Source organism: Mobula birostris, chromosome 2, assembly GCF_030028105.1.
Source record: "Mobula birostris isolate sMobBir1 chromosome 2, sMobBir1.hap1, whole genome shotgun sequence".
In the NCBI taxonomy this organism is placed as follows: domain Eukaryota; kingdom Metazoa; phylum Chordata; class Chondrichthyes; order Myliobatiformes; family Myliobatidae; genus Mobula; species Mobula birostris.
Genome location: NC_092371.1, coordinates 112,646,381 through 112,664,332, shown reverse-complemented (window position 1 = coordinate 112,664,332; position 17,952 = coordinate 112,646,381). Strand labels below are relative to the sequence as shown.

The following is a 17,952-nucleotide window of genomic DNA, read 5'->3' as shown; positions in this document are numbered from 1 at the left end:
TGGAATGAGACTTTGGAGTATGTTAACTCCTGTTCCATCAATGCCAGGCATTGTTTAATACAATTTAAAATCCTACATAGACTGCATTACTCAAAAGTAAGGATTCATAAAACATTTCCAGAGGTGTCCCCAATGTGTGAGAAATGCAAGTCCTCGGAGGCAAATTTGTTACGTAGTTATGCTTTATGTCCCAGGACACAAGAGTATTGGAAGCAAATATTTGAGGTCCTATCAAAGGTACTAAAGGTTCAGATAATACCAGACCCCATTTTAATAATTTTTGGAACTTCTGCGAGGTCAAATAAATTCTAGGCTACCCAGCAACAACTCCTGACCTATGGCATACTTAATAGAAAGAAACTCATACTGATATTCTGGAAAAAGGAGGAAACTCCATCACTCAGACAATGGCTGGCTGCATTAATGGATACTCTGCATCTAGAGAGGATAAGATACGTTATCAAGGACAGACTCAAGGAATTTGAAAAAATCTGGCAACCTTTACTGTTGTATTTAGAAGAGACCGACAGCTGAACTAAGTGTGGGGGGCGGTAGGACCTAAACAGCACATACGGGAGGGGCGAGGGGAGGGAAGGGCTGGGAAGGGGAAAGGAGATGGGGTGGTAGGGTTTCCTTTGCTTTTTGCTTGTTCACTATACATACATTCATTTGATTTTCATTATGTTGTTGTAAGAAAGAAAAAAGAAGCATTGTACTTTACCAGACATCCCACCCTGCAAAAACTCATTTCAGGGAGGTAGCACCATCAATTTGTGGGAGACTTCCGGGAGAGGTGGGATGTCTGCAATAGAGTAGCTCCTTAGCAGCTGGCCAGCCAGTTTAAATAATGTTAGCTATGCTAATGAATGAATGACACCTGTTAAACTCACCTCAACATGTCTTTTACAGTCTTAACCCACCATGGGCAATAGAAAAGTCACTGCTGCAAACAGTGCAGCGAGCAACAGTCATTATTTTTGACCCCCATTAGGCAGGGGCACACTTTAGTGTAGTCTGGGGTGACATACGTTTTATATTTTTTTGGAACACTGCCATGGCGCGCTTGCGCTCTCTCTCTCTCTCGTGGTCGCTCGTGCTCTCTCAAGCGCTCTCGCTCACGCGCTGTCGCTTGCTTTCTCGCACTCGCTCTCTCTCTCTCGTGGTCGCTTGTGCACTCTCAAGCACTCTCGCTTTCTCTCTCGCTCACGCGCTGTCGCTTGCTTTCTCGCTCGCTCGTGCTCTCGCTTGCTCTCTCTCTTGCTTTTCTCTCGCTCACTCTCAAAAAAATTGATTTCCATGATATTGTATATAATTTGCGGGCATCAGGGAGCCAGTATTAATATGCGGGAGACTCCCAGAAGTTCCGGGAGAGGTGGGATGTCTGCTTTAGGACATTGTCGGTTGTGGTTAAGCTGATATTGCTTCACAATAAAAACACATTTGAAATGAAGGGTGACAGGTGAAACGTATAAAGGGAGCGTGATGGGAAACTTCTTCATTCAGAAGGTGGTGAGAGTGTGGTACAATCTGCCAGCACAAGTAGTGGATGTGATTTTGACCTCAACATTTAAGAGAAGTTTGGATAGCTTTGGGAGGGATATGGAAGTCCAGGTACAGGTCAATGGAACTAGATAATTTAAATGGTTTGGCATGGACTAGATAGGCCAAAGAGCCCATTTCTGTGCTGTAGTTTTCTATGATTCCAACCTAATTCAAGGTCCACTATACATTTCGTGTAAAGCTAGAAACATTGCCGAAGAAAGCCTGAAGTAGATGCAAGGCAAGCTCCCAATGGGAGATAAAATGTCACTCAGGATCACATCTTTGGTGCAGTTAGTGGCTTCCATAAAATGGACACATCCTCCAGCTCTCTCAGTCTTTAAGATCTCCATGCTCTTCTAGTTCTAGGCTCTTGTGCATCTTCAATTTTAACTGCACTACTATTAGTGTTCATGCCTTCAGCTGTCTAGAATAGAAATCTGGATTCCTTTCCTAAGAACATCACACTATTAAACTAAATTATGCTCTATAATCCCTACTGAAATCAATGGGGACTGAAATCTTGCACCAGATCTGGCCTGGCAAAGGACCCGAGTGGCAATTTCCCATCACATTTTTCCGTAAGTCCGAGAAGGCAGGTTTTTGGCATTTCCACATGAAGATCAACAACAGAATGGACAGACAGATTTAGGCATCCATGTCTGTGTGTAGGTCACACACTTACATGTTTCACAATATCTGGACATAGTCCAGAACTTCAGTTTTAAAAGTTGCTCCAAACCACAACCAAAATCAAATTTCCTCGTCCTGAGAAAACATCAGGAAATCTCAGGCTTTTTCATTTAAAAGAAATCATGACACCAAAACAGGTTGAACAGATGTTAAAAGTGTGATCAACAAGAAGTCAGTGAAGGTCATTGAGAGTTTGGATTTTCCAAAATCAGAGAATTGTGCTTATACTCTGAAAACCTGCACTTATATATTAGTTCACGGCATTACAAAATACTGTATGAGCAATATCCAATTGGTCCTTAGCCATGAAGAAATTGCTTCCTATAAGGAAACAACAAGGTTGTATTCATATGGCACCTTCCATGTCTTCAGTGAAATAATAAGCACTTCAAAGTCACAACGTTACAAAGTACAGTCACTAGAGTTAAATATGTAGTTAATTTTGAGTCAAGCAGTCCAACAAACAGTAACAAATGGAACTATTTGACTTCTTTAGTAATGTTAACTTTATGGGGAAGACGTGTAAAATTTCCTAATATTTTGAATAGAGCCACAGAATCTTTGACAAATAGCAAAATGCTTGATTATCTTATCCAAAATAAAATATTTCCAATGATGCAGTACTCCCATCTGTCTGTTTATAGACTTTTAATAAAACTTTTAGGGTGGAGCCTTTAACCTACAGCTTTCTGACTCACATCAACCATCAACGAAGCCAAACAGGCACACAAAATACTAAAACTAGGGAAACTCACTCCTACTGTAATAACTCTTCTTAACACTGCTTTGATGAGCCAGGAAGAGACCATGGAGGTCAAATAGACATGGAAGTAGTCTGCATTGCATAATGTAAGGCAACACAGTAACGTGACAGATCCAATTCAGTGTAAGTAGTAATTTTTTTCCCTCTCAAATCAACATGAAAACATGACACTTGTATGCATTTTTTTGTTTGAATGTGTTAAGAAGTTTATATATTAATTAGCTTTCATAATGTATACTAAAATATATCTGAGTATAAAAATAAAACAGTGTTTGTGAAATTTGAAAGCCTCAGGGAAGCATTCAAATGGTTTTGCACAACATTTAATTAATGAAACATATTAACTAAACACATAAAAGTAAAATGAAAGATTTTCCCCCACTATAAACGTTAATTTTCCATTAATTCTGATTGTAGTAATTCTATAAAACAGAACTAATCAGTTTAAAATCCAAACTAAGCTCATTTGATACTCATGTGATGGTATATGCATCAATTGACCAGTCCTAATAGGAAACTAATTACCATTATCAAATTGTACATTTACTAATTACCATTATCAAATTGTACATTTAAGATGCATTAAATAAATATGATACTAAGAAAGAATTTCCAGAGGTGAAGTTTACAAGTGACATGGATTGAAATGACTCCTGGGAAAACTCAATGTTTCACACAAAAAGCAAACAATTTGTATTTATAGTTCATATAGTTTTATGTATACTTTTGGTTTACAAAAATACAAATTTATTATAGATTACTTATTTTAATTACATGCCATCAATTATTTTGATTTAGGTTTAGAGTCATTGAGTTGTATGTTACAGTCGTGAGCACTTTGGTCCAACTCATCCATGCCAACCATATTGCAAATCTAATCGCATTTGCTCACATTAGGCCTGTATTTCTCTACTGCTTTCTTATCCAAGTACCTGTTTATATCTGATTTAAGCACTGTAATTGTAACTGCCATATGACCATCACCCTTTTGTTAACCCCAAAGTTACCCTCTAGGTTCAGGAGCCTGATAGTTGAGGGGTATGAAAAATGTTTACGTTTATGCTCTCTAACCTCAGGTCCGTGATTTCTTAGATTTAAACACCCCCACCCTAGCAAAAAAAGACTCTGAGCAACACACACAAAACACTGGAGGAACTCAGCAGGTCACTGTATCCATGGAGGGAAAGAAACAGCTGCATTTGGACTGAGAAATTAAAACAACCCTGGCTATCTACCTTATTTATACCCCTCATAGTTTGTCTCTTCACTGCCATTAGGCAACAAGTGAAAAGAGATGCTAGAGACAGAAGTACTCAACAAAGATGTTATTTTATTTATCTCCTTTCTATTTATCTGCCCTCCCATATCACTTGACATTGACATTAAAGGAAGATAAATTATTTTTTTTAAAAAGAAACTAATAAAACTAAAAAAAAACTTAATTATTTTCAGAAGTTAATTGGAACCATTCTTGGGAGAAAAGGAAGACATGATTCTTCTCACAAAACTGCAATTTTCTGGTGTACAATTTTATGGTGCCAATGTCTCTTCAGTCCCTCATAAATGGATAGTGTTCTGAACAATGTGCTATTTGATTGAATGGCACATCATGTTGAAACTTGGTTCACCCCCTCCTTTCATTAAGCAGCACTTTTTGCCCCAAAAGTAATCAATGATGAAAAGGTTAGCCAATTTAAGTTCTGGTCATTTGTGGCATCTATTGGAAAAAAAACTCAGATCTAATATTTATGGTGGCGATGCATTGGTTAAACAGCCAGAGGTGCAACCTGTAGTTTAAGGATAACAATTCAGAAATCAGGCTTCTAATCTCATTATGGCAGCAGTGGAATCTATGGTCACTTGGGTTTCATCCTGAGTTTAAGTGCTGCCAATGTGTAGTTTGGACATTCTCCCTATGATTGAATGGGTTTCCCACAGGTGAGTTCTGATGAATTTTTTTTTGAGGTGATGTAGATGATTGATGAGGGTACGGCAGTGGTTGTTGTCTTCAAGCACTTTTGTAAGGCATTTAACAAGATCCCCCATAGTAGGTCGATTCAGATGATTAAGATGCATGGGTTCTACTGATTTGATTTAAAATGAGCTTGGCTATAGAAATCAGACAGCAACGGTGAAGGGGTATATTCTGACTGGAGGTCTGTGTCCAGTGGTGTTTTGAAGGTATCAGTGCTGGGATCCTTGTTGTTTGTGGTATATACACATTACTTGGACGAATTTATAGATTAGCTGATTAGTAAGCTTGCCAATGATACGAAAATTGGTGGAGCTGCAAATAGATAAGTTTACTAAAGGGTATAGCATTAGATATTGGTTGTAGACATGGGTGGAGAAATGGCAGATGCAGTTTAATCTGGGCAAGTGTAATTGCTGCAAATAGAGAAGTCAAGTGCAAAGGGAAGGCATCCTGTTAATGATAGGGTCTTTATGGTGAGAGGAGAAAAGATTAAATAGATGCATTGGCATTTTTTTTACAAAAGAGGGTTTGACATGTTGACAGGGTAGTGGTACAAACAGACATGATTGCAGGATTTAAGAGGCATTTATGCAGGCATGTGAACATGGAGGGAATTGAGGAATATGGACTATGTGCAAACGGAAGGGATTAGTTTAATTTGACGTCATAGTTAGCACAAAGATCAAGGGTTGAAACGTCTGTTCTTGAGCAGTACTGTCTATACTCTGGTTTCATTATACATCCCAAAGATATGTTGGCAGGTTAAGACCATAAGACCATAAGATATAGGAGCAGAATTAGGCCAGTTGGCCCATCAAGGCCGCTCCGCCATTTAATAATGGCTGATCCATTTTCCCTCAGAGCCCCAATCTCCTGCCTTCTCCCCACATCCCTTCATGCCCTGACCAATCAAGACTCTATCAACCTCTGCCTTAAATATATGTAAAGACTTGGCCTCCGCAGTCAACTGTGGCAATGAATTCCACAGATTCAACACAATCTGGCTCAACAAATTCCTCCTCATCTCCGTTCTAAAAAGATGCCCCTGTATTCTGAGGCTATGTCCTCTGGTCCTAGACTCTCCCACTTTAGGAATCATTCTCTCCGCACCCATTCTATCGAGGCCCTTCAACATTTGATAGGTTTCAATTAAGTCAACCCTCATTCTTCTGACTATGAGTGAACACAGGCCCAGAGGCATCTAATGATCTTCATATGACAAGCCATTCAATCCTGTAATCATTTTCGTGAAACTCCTTTCAATCCTCTCCAGTGCCAGCACATCCTTTCTAAGATAGGGGGCCCAAAACTGCTCACAATGCTCCAGTTCTTTATAAAGCCCCAACATTACATCCTTTCTTTTGTATTCTAGTCCTCTTGAAATGAATGCTAACACCACATTTGCTTTCCTCACCACTGACTCAACCTGCAAATTAACCTTTCGGGAATCCTGTACAAGGGCTCCCAAGTCCCTTTGTGCCTCAGATTTTTCAATTTTCTCTCCATTTAGAAAATAAACTACCCTTTTATTAAGTAACAATAGTAAATTATATCGATAAGTGGTTAGCAGAGTCAAAGAAGAGCTGATGGGTATGTGGGGGAGGGCGGGTTGCGGGGTTTGGAGAGGAATGGCACTGAAAGGACCCAATGGGTTGAGTGGACTACGACTTAATAAATAATTACTGACTGTTTTCCTGGTTCAGCTGGCTGGGTCCAGTTAAGTTTGAGTGAGAATGTAGATAAAGTAGATAAAATGAGGTAATACAAAAAAAATTTCCATGTATATTGGGTTCACACCATACTACCACCGTTTTAACAGTGATAGAGTTCCTCTTGTCCTCCCCTATCCCACGAGTCTCCACATCCAGCACATCATTTTCCGCACTTCCGCCATCTTCAACAGGTTCCTACTACCAAACGTAAATTTAACCCCCCCCACTCTCTGCTTTTCGTAAGGATCACTCCCTCCATGATCCCCTTGACCATTTGTCCCTCCCCACTAATCTTCCACCAGGCGCATATCCCTGCAAATCACAGAAATACTACATCTGCCTGTTCACCTCCTCCCTCACCTCCATTCAAGGCCGAAACAGTTCTTCCAGGCAAGGCAACACTTCACCTGCAAAACTGATGGGGTCGTCTATTGTATCCAGTGCTGCTGATATGGCCTCCTCTACGTTGGTGAGACGCGTCATAAATTGGGGGACCACTTTGCCAAGCACCTCCACTCCATCTGCCAAAAGTGGAATACCTAGAGCCCAACCATTTCCTACCCCCATTCCCATTCTGACATGTCAGTCCATGGCTTCCTCTTTTGCAATGATAAGGCCTCTCTCAGGGTGAAGGAACAACACATCTTATTTTGTCTAGGTAGCCTCCAATATAATGGAATATATCGATTTCTCCTTCTGTTTTTTTTTCCCTCTCCCTTCATTTTCTATTTCCCCATTTTGGCCTCTTACCTCTTCTCCTCACCTGCCTATCACCTTCCCCTGGTGCCCCTCCTTATTCCCTTTCTCCCATGGTCCACTCTCGTCTCTTAACAGATTCCTTATTCTCCAACCTCTCACCTTTCCTACCTACCTGGCTTCACCTGTCACCTTCTAGCTAATCCTCCTTCCCCTCCCCCCACCTTTCTACTCTGACATTTTCCCCCTCCCCTCCCAGTCCTGAGGAAGGGTCTTAGCCTAACATGTTGACTGTTCATTTACTTCCAGAGATGCTGCCTGACCTGCTGAGTTCCTCCAGCCGTTTATGTGTATTAATTTTATATTTGGTTTATGATACACTTTCAAGCTCTAAGATTCTACAACTGCAGGCAGTTAGGTGTTCATGAGATCTTGGAGCCCTTTCTGAAAAACATGCCAAGAGGGAGAGACTGAGGCTGGAATCAGGAAGGAAAAATAAGTTTGAAGTTTAAATGAGGGAGTATCAAGGAGGGCAATAGCAGCCAGAATTGAGCAGGAAGGGACAAGGTGCTCAAGCATCAGCATACGCCATAGATAAAATCAGTCAAGAAAAATGAAAGGATAAAATTAAAGGCAAAAAGAAATAGAGAAGGCAATTCACATTTGTTGTTACTTTTGTCATCAAAATCCAGATTCATCTACTGCATTTATTTTCTGCAATGCTTCAATTTATTTTCTATTTATGGTCTGATGCAGAACAATGAATAGCTAGAAGATTGACGCAAATTTTACTTTTATCGGCGACACGCTACCACATTTACAAATAATCTGATAAATAGCCATGACATTGGCAAATCAGGATTTTTATAATAGTAATTTTGAAGAAAACTTATAAAACTAAATTCCTGTTCAACACCATTAGAGACTGTATTACCTGTTCACCATTCTAATCAGTACTCATGATCAATTCCAACTGCTAATTATTCAAGCTGCTTCTAGATATAAAAGAAAATTTTATTCAGCCTCAGAAGAATATTTGCCACTTTGGTAAAAATAACTCCAGTATTTACATGGATTAGTCTAGTCTAACGGAGTATCGAGTGAAGTGAATTCCACAATGGAAATGGGTATTGTTTCTTGGAATATTATTTCTGTCAGGACTTTCTCTCTCTTACACACATACATGAAATGACAGAAAACAAATGTCAACTCTCTCCTTCACAGCTTTAAAGAAACTTACCATTCCCAGACTCGGAGGCTCTTGTCATCAGATGTACTCACAAATCGCCTGTTTTCATCCACAAATGTGATTGTGTTAACAGCTCCCAGATGCCTGTCATATTCCTGCACAATCTCTTCAGATCGAATGTCCCACTAGAGAAAGAAAACTTGATTCTTTATATTGAATATTTTAAGAGTGATAAAGACATTTCTTTTTGAGTTAATGCAAACGTTTCCACTCAATTACAATAATAAATATAGCTTTAAATGTGAGAGACGCGGTTTTTAAGATTAATATTTTTAAAGAATTAAATATTTATTCATGTGTTTTCTACACAGATGTTCTTGGGTTCATTGAAGTTCCCCGGTAACTAGATTATCCCCCTAGTATAAATAACTTCATATTTAATTACTTCAGACAAATCTAATTTTTTTCCCTTTTCCACTTTTCAACAAGGAGTACACTTTGCTGAACTGAGAATGATGTAAGTTTATAAAAATATATTTGTCAGGTCACTGAATTCAAAAATATGACCTGTTCCTTGAATAATGTAATAAAAGAACATAAAAAACAAGAACAATAGACAATTGTTCCTTTAAGCCTGCCAGAACAGTACAATCATTCCTGATTTTCTTTGTCAAACATTACTTTACTGTCCAACTACTTATCTTTCAATACTTGAATATCCAGAAGTTTATTTTGAATGCCATCAATGGGAATGGCTCTACAGATCTCCGGAGCAGAGAATTTCAAAGATTCACCATCCTCTGCGTAAAGAAATTGTTTCTATTTCAGTCCTAGGTGATCCATCTCTTAATTTAGGACTATGACCCTTTAAGATTGATGTGTGTGCATTCACAAACACATCTTCCATTTAAAAGAACTGTCTCCTCTGGCAAATTCAAGTGAAGAGAACATGGCTGTAGGGCATTAACCTCCTGGATTCTATTCAGAAACAAAAACAAGTTTTGCTACTTAAATGTTGCACAAAGTATGCTAAAAACTGTCACTCAGTTGTAGGGAACAGAATTGTATTTACAGCTATTTCTACTGGGGAAATTAACTGATGAGTAACACTTCAGAAAATTCTTTCAATCCAACTGTTATCATCTATAAAAGAGAAGGGTTAATGTAAGAATAAAATGCAGGTTTAAATTCTGGATGACAGGAATTGCTTCTGTACATCTTCCTCTGAGCAGGTGAACCATTCTGTTCAAGTGTAGTCATTCCTTAGCTAGGTAAAGATGGACAGAACCGTAACTCAAAAACTCCATGTTAGAGAATCACTGTCAACTGAGATTGCAAAATTTGCATCAGTAGGATAATTAGCCACAAATCTTGGTTAATTTTAGAACTTCATTAGAATTAGCAATTAGAACAGTATCGATCTGTACTAGAGATACAAAATATACTGGATCATGGGAGTTGCTGGACTACAGAATGCTGAAGTAGAGTTTCAACCTGCACTGTGATCCAGTATTTCTCCTTCTGGAATGCCCTATTAAATAGCCATTTTTCAGTGCACCAATAACCAATGCCCGGAATAATCCAGTGTACTGTGTGTAAGTGAATCAGACTTACACATGCAACATACTTTCTTCATGCAGTGTTGAACATACACAGGAAAGCAGGTATGTCCATGGTCATAGCTGGTGGTGGTCGTGGGGGGGGGGGAGAGAGAGGGGGGGTGAGGAAGAGAGAGAGAGCAGGTGAGAGAGTGAGAGAGAGACGGTAGGTCAGAGAGGAAGAGAGAAGGGTAGGGGAGAGAGAGGGGTATGGGGGAGAGAGAGGGTGTGGGAGAGAAGGAGAGGGGGCGTCAGGGGAGAAGGGAGTTGGGAGAGAGAGGTTTTGTGAGTTATGCTTTAAAGATTGTTAGGAAGCTGGAATAGTAATCACTGATATTTATACCACACTCTTTTTGCATTATTTCACTTCACTTGGTACTACACTCAATTGTGACAAGTTTGAAGTCCTCATGATATAACTGCATAAAATATTGAGGCAATTATAACCCAAGCTACTTCTTCCAATAGTGTAAATAGGATCTGGATTGGAGCAATAATTATATGTCATCAATAATGCATTGGAATGGAAAATAGGGACAGTTGTCCACAGACAATCTCACCTGGACAATTTTCTTGTCTGACATTCCAGCCACAAACAGATGCTGCTTATCTTCATCAGGATTAAACTTAACACAGTATGGGACTTTTCGATTAGAAAACCTGGCAATACATTTCCCTGATAGCAAAGATAAAATAGGATGAAAAGATCAATGATGTATGTGATTATACAGTAAACCTAAAGAGTAATATCTTCTGAGACATTTGTGTACAACTCATCATACAAGGATCATATATATTAGTAAAATACTCCACTTAAATTTATCAAAGAATGATGATTTTAGAAATAATTTGACAAGATTAATTTTGGGGATTACCAAGAGAAATGTAATGATGGGACAGAGATTCATACAGAAAGTTCCAGTATAACTGGGCACAGATTTTGGAGCTTACCACAGATCCAACATTGAAGACGATAGTGAACTTGGAGAAGGGAAGCAGCTTGCAAGAACAGAAGTGTCTGTCTTTTGAGGAATGGGTTATTATAACAATTAGCCATTAGTAATACCAGTAAATAAAAGCTGTCAGTTTAGTGAAAATAGGAAGCAGCAGATGAGTCCTGTGTTTCAGATGAACCCAAATAGCAACTAAAGAAATTTGTAAGCATAGAGCTACGAGTTCAAGAAATCCTTATAAGTTTGGCTTGCTGGGCCAAAGAAAAGGCAGCTGACCAGATGGTTTCTGTACTAATGAGAAATAAGCTCATGAGCTCCTCACATGTTATTAGAGAAGGGGAGAAAATAGCAGCCAACAGAGAAAAATTAATAATTATTACCAGATTTCAGGAAGATCCTAGATAGTGAATAGCTTTGAAAGATCAGAGAATGGCTTAACCTCCAATCTGTTGGCAATGATTTCTCCTTCTGTTTTTTCCCTCCCCCTTTCTTTTTTTATTCCCCACTCTGTCCTCTTACCTCTTCTCTTCACCTGTCTATCGCCTCCACCCTGGTGCCCCTCCTTCTTCCCATGGTCCACTCCTCTCCTGTCAAATTCCTTCCTCTCCAGCCGTTTACCTTTCCCACCCACCTAGCGCCACCTATCACCTTCTAGCTTGTCCTCCTTCCCCTCCCACCTTTTTTATTCTGGTGCCTTCCCCCTTTCCAGTCCTGAAGAAGGGTCTTGGCTCGAAATGTGAACTGTTTAATCATTTCCATAAATGCTGCCTAACCTGCTGAGCTCCTCCAGTGTTTTGTGTGTGTTGCTTTGGATCTCCAGCGTCTGTAGGATCTCTTGTGTTTATAAATAAGGCAATGTTATGGGGGATGGTCATGGGGGATTTCAATATAAGAATTAGAGTCAGAATCAGGTTTAATACCACCAGTAGATGTCATGAAACTTGACTTTGTGGTAGTGCTACAATGCAATAATAATAGGAAAAACCCGTGAACTATAGTAAGTTAATACATATTAAATATACATCTAAGTAATGCAAAAATAAAAATAAAAATTAGTAAGATCATGTTCATGGGTTCAATGTCCACTAGAAAGTGGATGGCAGAGGGAAAGAAGCTGTTCCTGAATCATTGAACGTATGCCTTCTCTACCTTCTTCTTGATGGTACCAATGAGGACAAGGCACGTCCTGGGTGATGGGGGTACTTAACGATGGATGCCACCTTTTTGAGGCATCGCTCCTTGAAGATGTCCTGGATACTACGGAGGCAAGTGCTCATGATGGTGCTAAGTTTACAACTCTCTGCAGCTTATTTTTATCCCGGGGAGTAGCCTCCACCGTCCCCATACCATAAGATAATGCAGCCAGTTAGAATGCTCTCTACAGTTCATCTGTATAAATTTGCCAGTGTCTTTGGTGACATACCAAATCTCTTCAAACTCCTAATGAAATATAACTGTTGTCATGCCTTCTTTGTAGCTGCATCGATATGTTGGACCTAGGATAGATCCTCAGAAATAATGACACCTAGGAACTTGAAATTGTTTATTCTTTCCACTTCTGATCCTTCTATGAAGACTGGTGTATGTTCCCTTGTCTTACCCTTTCTGAAGTCCACAATCAATTCAATATACAGGTATACTGGGAAAATAAGGTTGATGCTGGATCCCAAGAGGGAATGCCTGCAAGATGGCTTTCTAGCACATCTTGTGGTTGAACCCACCAGGGAAAGGCTATTCTGGATTGGATGGTGTAGTACAAACCAACTTTAAATAGGCAGCTTAAGGTAAAAGAATCCTTAAGAGACTGTGATCATAAAATGATAGAATTCACCCTTCAGTTTGAGAGAAAGAAGATAAAGTCAGATGTATCATGATCACAATGGAAAAAGGGGAATTACAGAGGCATGAGAGAGGAGCTGGCCAAAGTTGATTGGAAGGAGGCACTAGCAGAGTTGATGGCAGAACAGCAATGTGCAGGGCTTCTGGGGGCAATTTGGAAGGTGCAGGATAAATACGTACCAAAGATGAAGGGTATTCTAAAGGGAGGATGAAGCAACCATGGCTATCAGAGACAGCATAAAGGAATAAAAGAGGGCACATAATATAACAAAATTAGTGGGAAGTTAGAGGATTGGAAAGCTTTTAAAAACCAACAGAAGGTAACTAAAAAAGCCATAAGGAGAGAAAAGATGAAATATGAAGGAAAGATTGCCAATAAAATAAAAGAGTATACCAAAAGACTTTCAGATATATAAAGAGTAAGAGAGGCAAGAGTGGATATTGGACAGCTGGAAAATGACAGTAGACATGTGGTAATGGGGACAAAGAAATGACAGACAAACTGTTGTGAAGCTGAAAAGTCTGAAGGTCGACAAGTCACCTGGAGCAGATGGACTACACCCCAGGGTTCTAAGAGGTAGCTGAAAAGATTGTGTAGGCATTAGTAATGATTAAAGCAAATTAAAGCTTCCATTGTCCGATTAAAGCAATAAGGGAGATTGAAACATGGAGGCGAATGCGGAGGATGAGCGCCTGGTGCCTGCCTTTCGATCGCTGGTGGGATTGTTCTGCTGCTGGAGAGGGGAAACTGTGTGGCCTGACCTCATGCCCGAAGAATGTTACCCAGGTTTTCTGCGTTCTGGATATGGATATGGTCTTGGACTATGGACAATGGCAATTTATTTATTTAATTATTTACAGTTTTATAGTTTTTTTAATATTCTGTGCTTTTCACTGGATCTTTCTCGTTTTTCTTGTGTGAGGGAGGGGGATTTGGTGGTAGATGTGCCTGTTCTGTTTTGTTTGTTTTTTGCGCGGGAGGGGGAGGATTTGGAAGTTGACAATCATCGTGCTGTTCTTTTCTTTCTTAGTTTTGTGGCTACCTGGAGAAGAAGAATGTCAGAGTTGTACACTTTGATAATAAATGAACCTTTGAATTTTGATCCTTCAAGAATCACTAGATTCTGGAATGATTCCAGAGGACTGGAAAATTGCAAAGACACTCCACTCTTTAAGAAGGGAGGGAGGCAGAAGATAGGAAATTATAGGCCAGTCAGTCTGACTTCAGTGGTTCGGAAGATGTTGGAGTCCATTATTTAGGATGAGGTTTTGAGGTACTTGGAGGCACATGATAAAATAGGCCAAAGTCAGGACAGCTTCATTAAGGAGGCAAAGAGTGGGAATAAAGGGGGTCTTTTCTGGTGATTAGTGGTGTACCGCATGGTCTCTTTACATTATATGTCAGTGATTCAGATGATGGAATTAATGGGTTGTGACCAAGTTTGTGCACAATACAAAGATAGGTGGAGGGGCAGGCAGTGTTGAGAAAGCAGGGAGTCTGCAGAAGGACTTAGACAGATTGGGAGAATAGGCAAATAAGTGGCAGATGGAATATATTGTAGGAAAGTGTATGGTCATGCAATTTGATAGAAGGAATAAATGTGTAGACTATTTTATAAGCAAAGAGAAAATTCAAAAATCATAAAAATGATAAACTTTCTAAACGAAGGCAGTAATGGAAAGAAAAAGATTTTGGAAAGTCGAGATAAAGAAAATTAGTTATAACTATAGATTTTACATCTACATTCAAATCAATGAACTGTCAAGTCACAATCAAGTGACATTAGGGCATGTTAAATATGTGACATTAAGACATGTTAGATTAATTTACAAAGACAGCACAGAGAACTTTCAGTTATTGGCATTTACTATGTTAAAATAGGAATTATATGAAGTGGGATAGTTTATGAGCTATTTGAGATTATTAATTGCTACAAATAACATTTTTTACGCACCTGTCTCGGAATCCCAGAGTTTAAGGTAGCGGTCATAAGCAGCACTGAGAAATTGCTTGCCATCATTGTTGAAACAGATATCTCGCACAGCTTTACTATGACCTTAAGACGGAGATAATGAGGAAGGAAGTTTATGAACACCAATCATATGATAGCCGTAAATGCTTCTTGGCTTCATTTATACTGGAGCTTTACTCTACCTAAACTTCAATGTACAAAACATGCTTCTGCCATAATCAGACACCTATCGCCAGTCATCTATAGAGTAGCACACTATCAGCCCTGAGAAATCTAAGGATAAAATACATGGAACAATAATAAAGAAATCACAAAAGAAAACTGACAGTAAAAGGGCAGGTTATCAAGGCAGGGATAATTTCAGTTTTAGTAGTGATGAAATTCAGCTGTATTACAAAACAGTATGTGTTGCAAGAGTTTTAAGGTAAGTTTACTCTGTGAAATGATTTCAGAAGTTTAATACATCATTTATTGTTCAAAACATATCTTTAACCTGTATGTATTATATTGAACCTAGCTAGATTTCCTTAATTCCTGCCAACTAATGCTTCTGATGGTTTATTTCAATATTTTTCATTACCACTTAGAAAGGTTTTGATATAAAAGTAACCTAAACTTGTGTAGAGACCAATATATATATATAAATAAAAGAAGGCAAATTAAATTTTGGGAAAAAGATAATGGACAAATATTGTATGTTATGGAGTAAAACAAATCCATATACCAAAAAAAAAGGCAAAGTGTCAATTTCTGTTTTGTATGAGTCCATGACTAAAATGACCCATTAATCTAGTCGAGTGTAGTCATATGCTAATTTAAAAAAATGTGATTTATGAAACTCTGTAAAATATTATTAAACTTAATTAATTTTCAGTTACATTTCTCCTACTTAGGTGCAGCACACAGACATACAGGTTAGCATAAAGCTACTTCAGCGACCCGGAGTTTTGTTTATTTATATTTATTTTCCTTGATTGCATTGGAGACGGCTGAAAACAATGGAGTCTGTGGTGATGTTCTAAATCCAGACAGCACAATTTCACAAACCATGTATTTGTGAAATCCTGAAACACTATCACATTCACAGAATGATTATTCCAAATGCTGCACTTGCCCATTATTATCACTACAAAATTCTCAGGGCCATTTATATTTTTATTGTTAGATTACATCATAAGAATTATGCATTATATTTGGTCAAACATATTTAACTTGAAATAACTGAATGCCAATTCAGTTATAATCATAATCATCACCTCTAATTTTCAAAAGAAATTCACACACTAATGTTATCATTCACTGTAACAGCAATGCATAAAGTGTACAAATATGGGAACACTCACAACACGCTGGAGGAACTCAGCAGGTCAGGCCGCATCCGTGGAAACGATCAGTCAACGTTTCGGGCTGGAACCCTTCGTCAGGACTGAAGAGGGAAGGGGCAGAGGCCCTATAAAGAAGGTGGGGGGAGGGTGGGAAGGAGAAGGCTGGTAGGTTCCAGTTGAAGAACCAGTAAGGGGAAAGATAAAGGGGTGGGGGAGGGGAAGGAGGGAGGTGATAGGCAGGAAAGGTGAAGAAGGAATAGGGGAGATCACAATGGGTAGTAGAAGGAGGCAGAACCGTGAGGGAGGTGATAGGCAGCTGGGGAAGGGGGCAGAGTGAAATAGGGATAGGGGAAGGGAGGGGGAAGGAATTACCAGAAGTTGGAGAATTCAATGTTCATATCAAGGGGGCTGGAGATGACCTAGACAGTATATGAGGTGTTGCTCCTCCAACCTGAGTTTAGCTTCATCATGGCAGTAGAGGAGGCCATGTATGGACATATCTGAATGGGAGTGGGAAGCAGAGTTGAAGTGGGTGGCTACTGGGAGATCCTGTCTGTTGTGGCGGACGGAGCGGAGGTGCTCGATGAAGCTGTCCCCCAATCTGCGTCGGGTTTCATTGATGTAGAGGAGGCCGCACCGGGAGCAATAGATGACCCCAACAAACTCACAAGTGAAGTGTTGCCTCACCTGGAAGGATTGTTTGGGGCCCTGAATGGTGGCAAGAGATGAGATGTAGGGACAGGTGTTGCACTTACGCTTATAGGGATAAGTGCCGGGTGGAGATCCGTGGGGGGGGGGGGGGGAACTTGTGGATCAAGGAGTCGCGGAGGGACCGATCCCTGCGGAAAGCGGGGTGGAGAGGGATAGACGTGCTTAGTGGTGGGGTCTTGTTGAAGGTGGCGGAAGTTGTGGAGGATAATGTGCTGGATCCGGAGGCTGGTGGGGTGGTAGGTGAGGACAAGGGGAACTCTGTCCCTGTTGTAGTGGCCGGAGGATGGGGTGAGGACCGAAGTGCGGGAAATGGAGGAGATGCGGGTGAGGGCATCATTGATGACGGCAGAAGGGAAACCACGATCCTTAAAGAAAGAGGACATTTGAGATGTCCTGGAACGGAAAGCCTCATCCTGGGAGCAGATGTGGCGGAGACGGAGGAACTGGGAATAGGGAATGGCATTTTTGCATGTGGCAGGATGGGAAGAGGTATAGTTGAGGTCTACTGCCATGATGAGGCTAAACTCAGGTTGGAGGAGGAACACCTCATATACCGTCAAGGTAGTCTCCAGCCCCTTGGTATGAACATAGAATTCTCCAACTTCTGGTAATTCCCTCCCCCTCCCTTTCCCTATCCCTATTTCACTCTGCCCCTCCCACAGCTGCCTACTACCTCCCTCATGGTTCAGCCTCCTTCTACTACCCATTCTGTTTACCCCTATTCCTTCTTCACCTTTCCTGCCTATCACCCCCCTGCTTCCCCTCCCCTACCCCTTTATCTTTCCCCTTACTGATTTTTCACCTGGAACCTACCAGCCTTCTCCTTCCCACCCTCCCCCCACCTTCTTTATAGGGCCCTTGCCCCCCCCTCTTCAGTCCTGACGAAGGGTTCCGGCCCGAAATGTTGACTGTTCGTTTCCACGGATGCTGCCCGACCTGCTGAGTTCCTCCAGTGTGTTGTGAGTATTGCTTTGACCCCAGCATCT

At 40.2% G+C, this 17,952-nt stretch overlaps 1 protein-coding gene across 1 annotated transcript in view; it reads right to left on the bottom strand.

The window, feature by feature from the left end:
• cdc40 (cell division cycle 40 homolog (S. cerevisiae)) overlaps positions 1–17,952 on the bottom strand; it is a 139,580-nt gene that overhangs the window by 27,176 nt on the left and 94,452 nt on the right. Inside the window, exons 10-12 of the mRNA XM_072246415.1 lie at positions 14,913–15,014; positions 10,726–10,841; positions 8,619–8,752 (exon numbers count right to left, since the gene is read on the bottom strand). Of these exons, the coding sequence (XP_072102516.1) occupies positions 8,619–8,752; positions 10,726–10,841; positions 14,913–15,014 (352 nt within the window). The remainder of the gene's footprint in view (positions 1–8,618; positions 8,753–10,725; positions 10,842–14,912; positions 15,015–17,952) is intronic.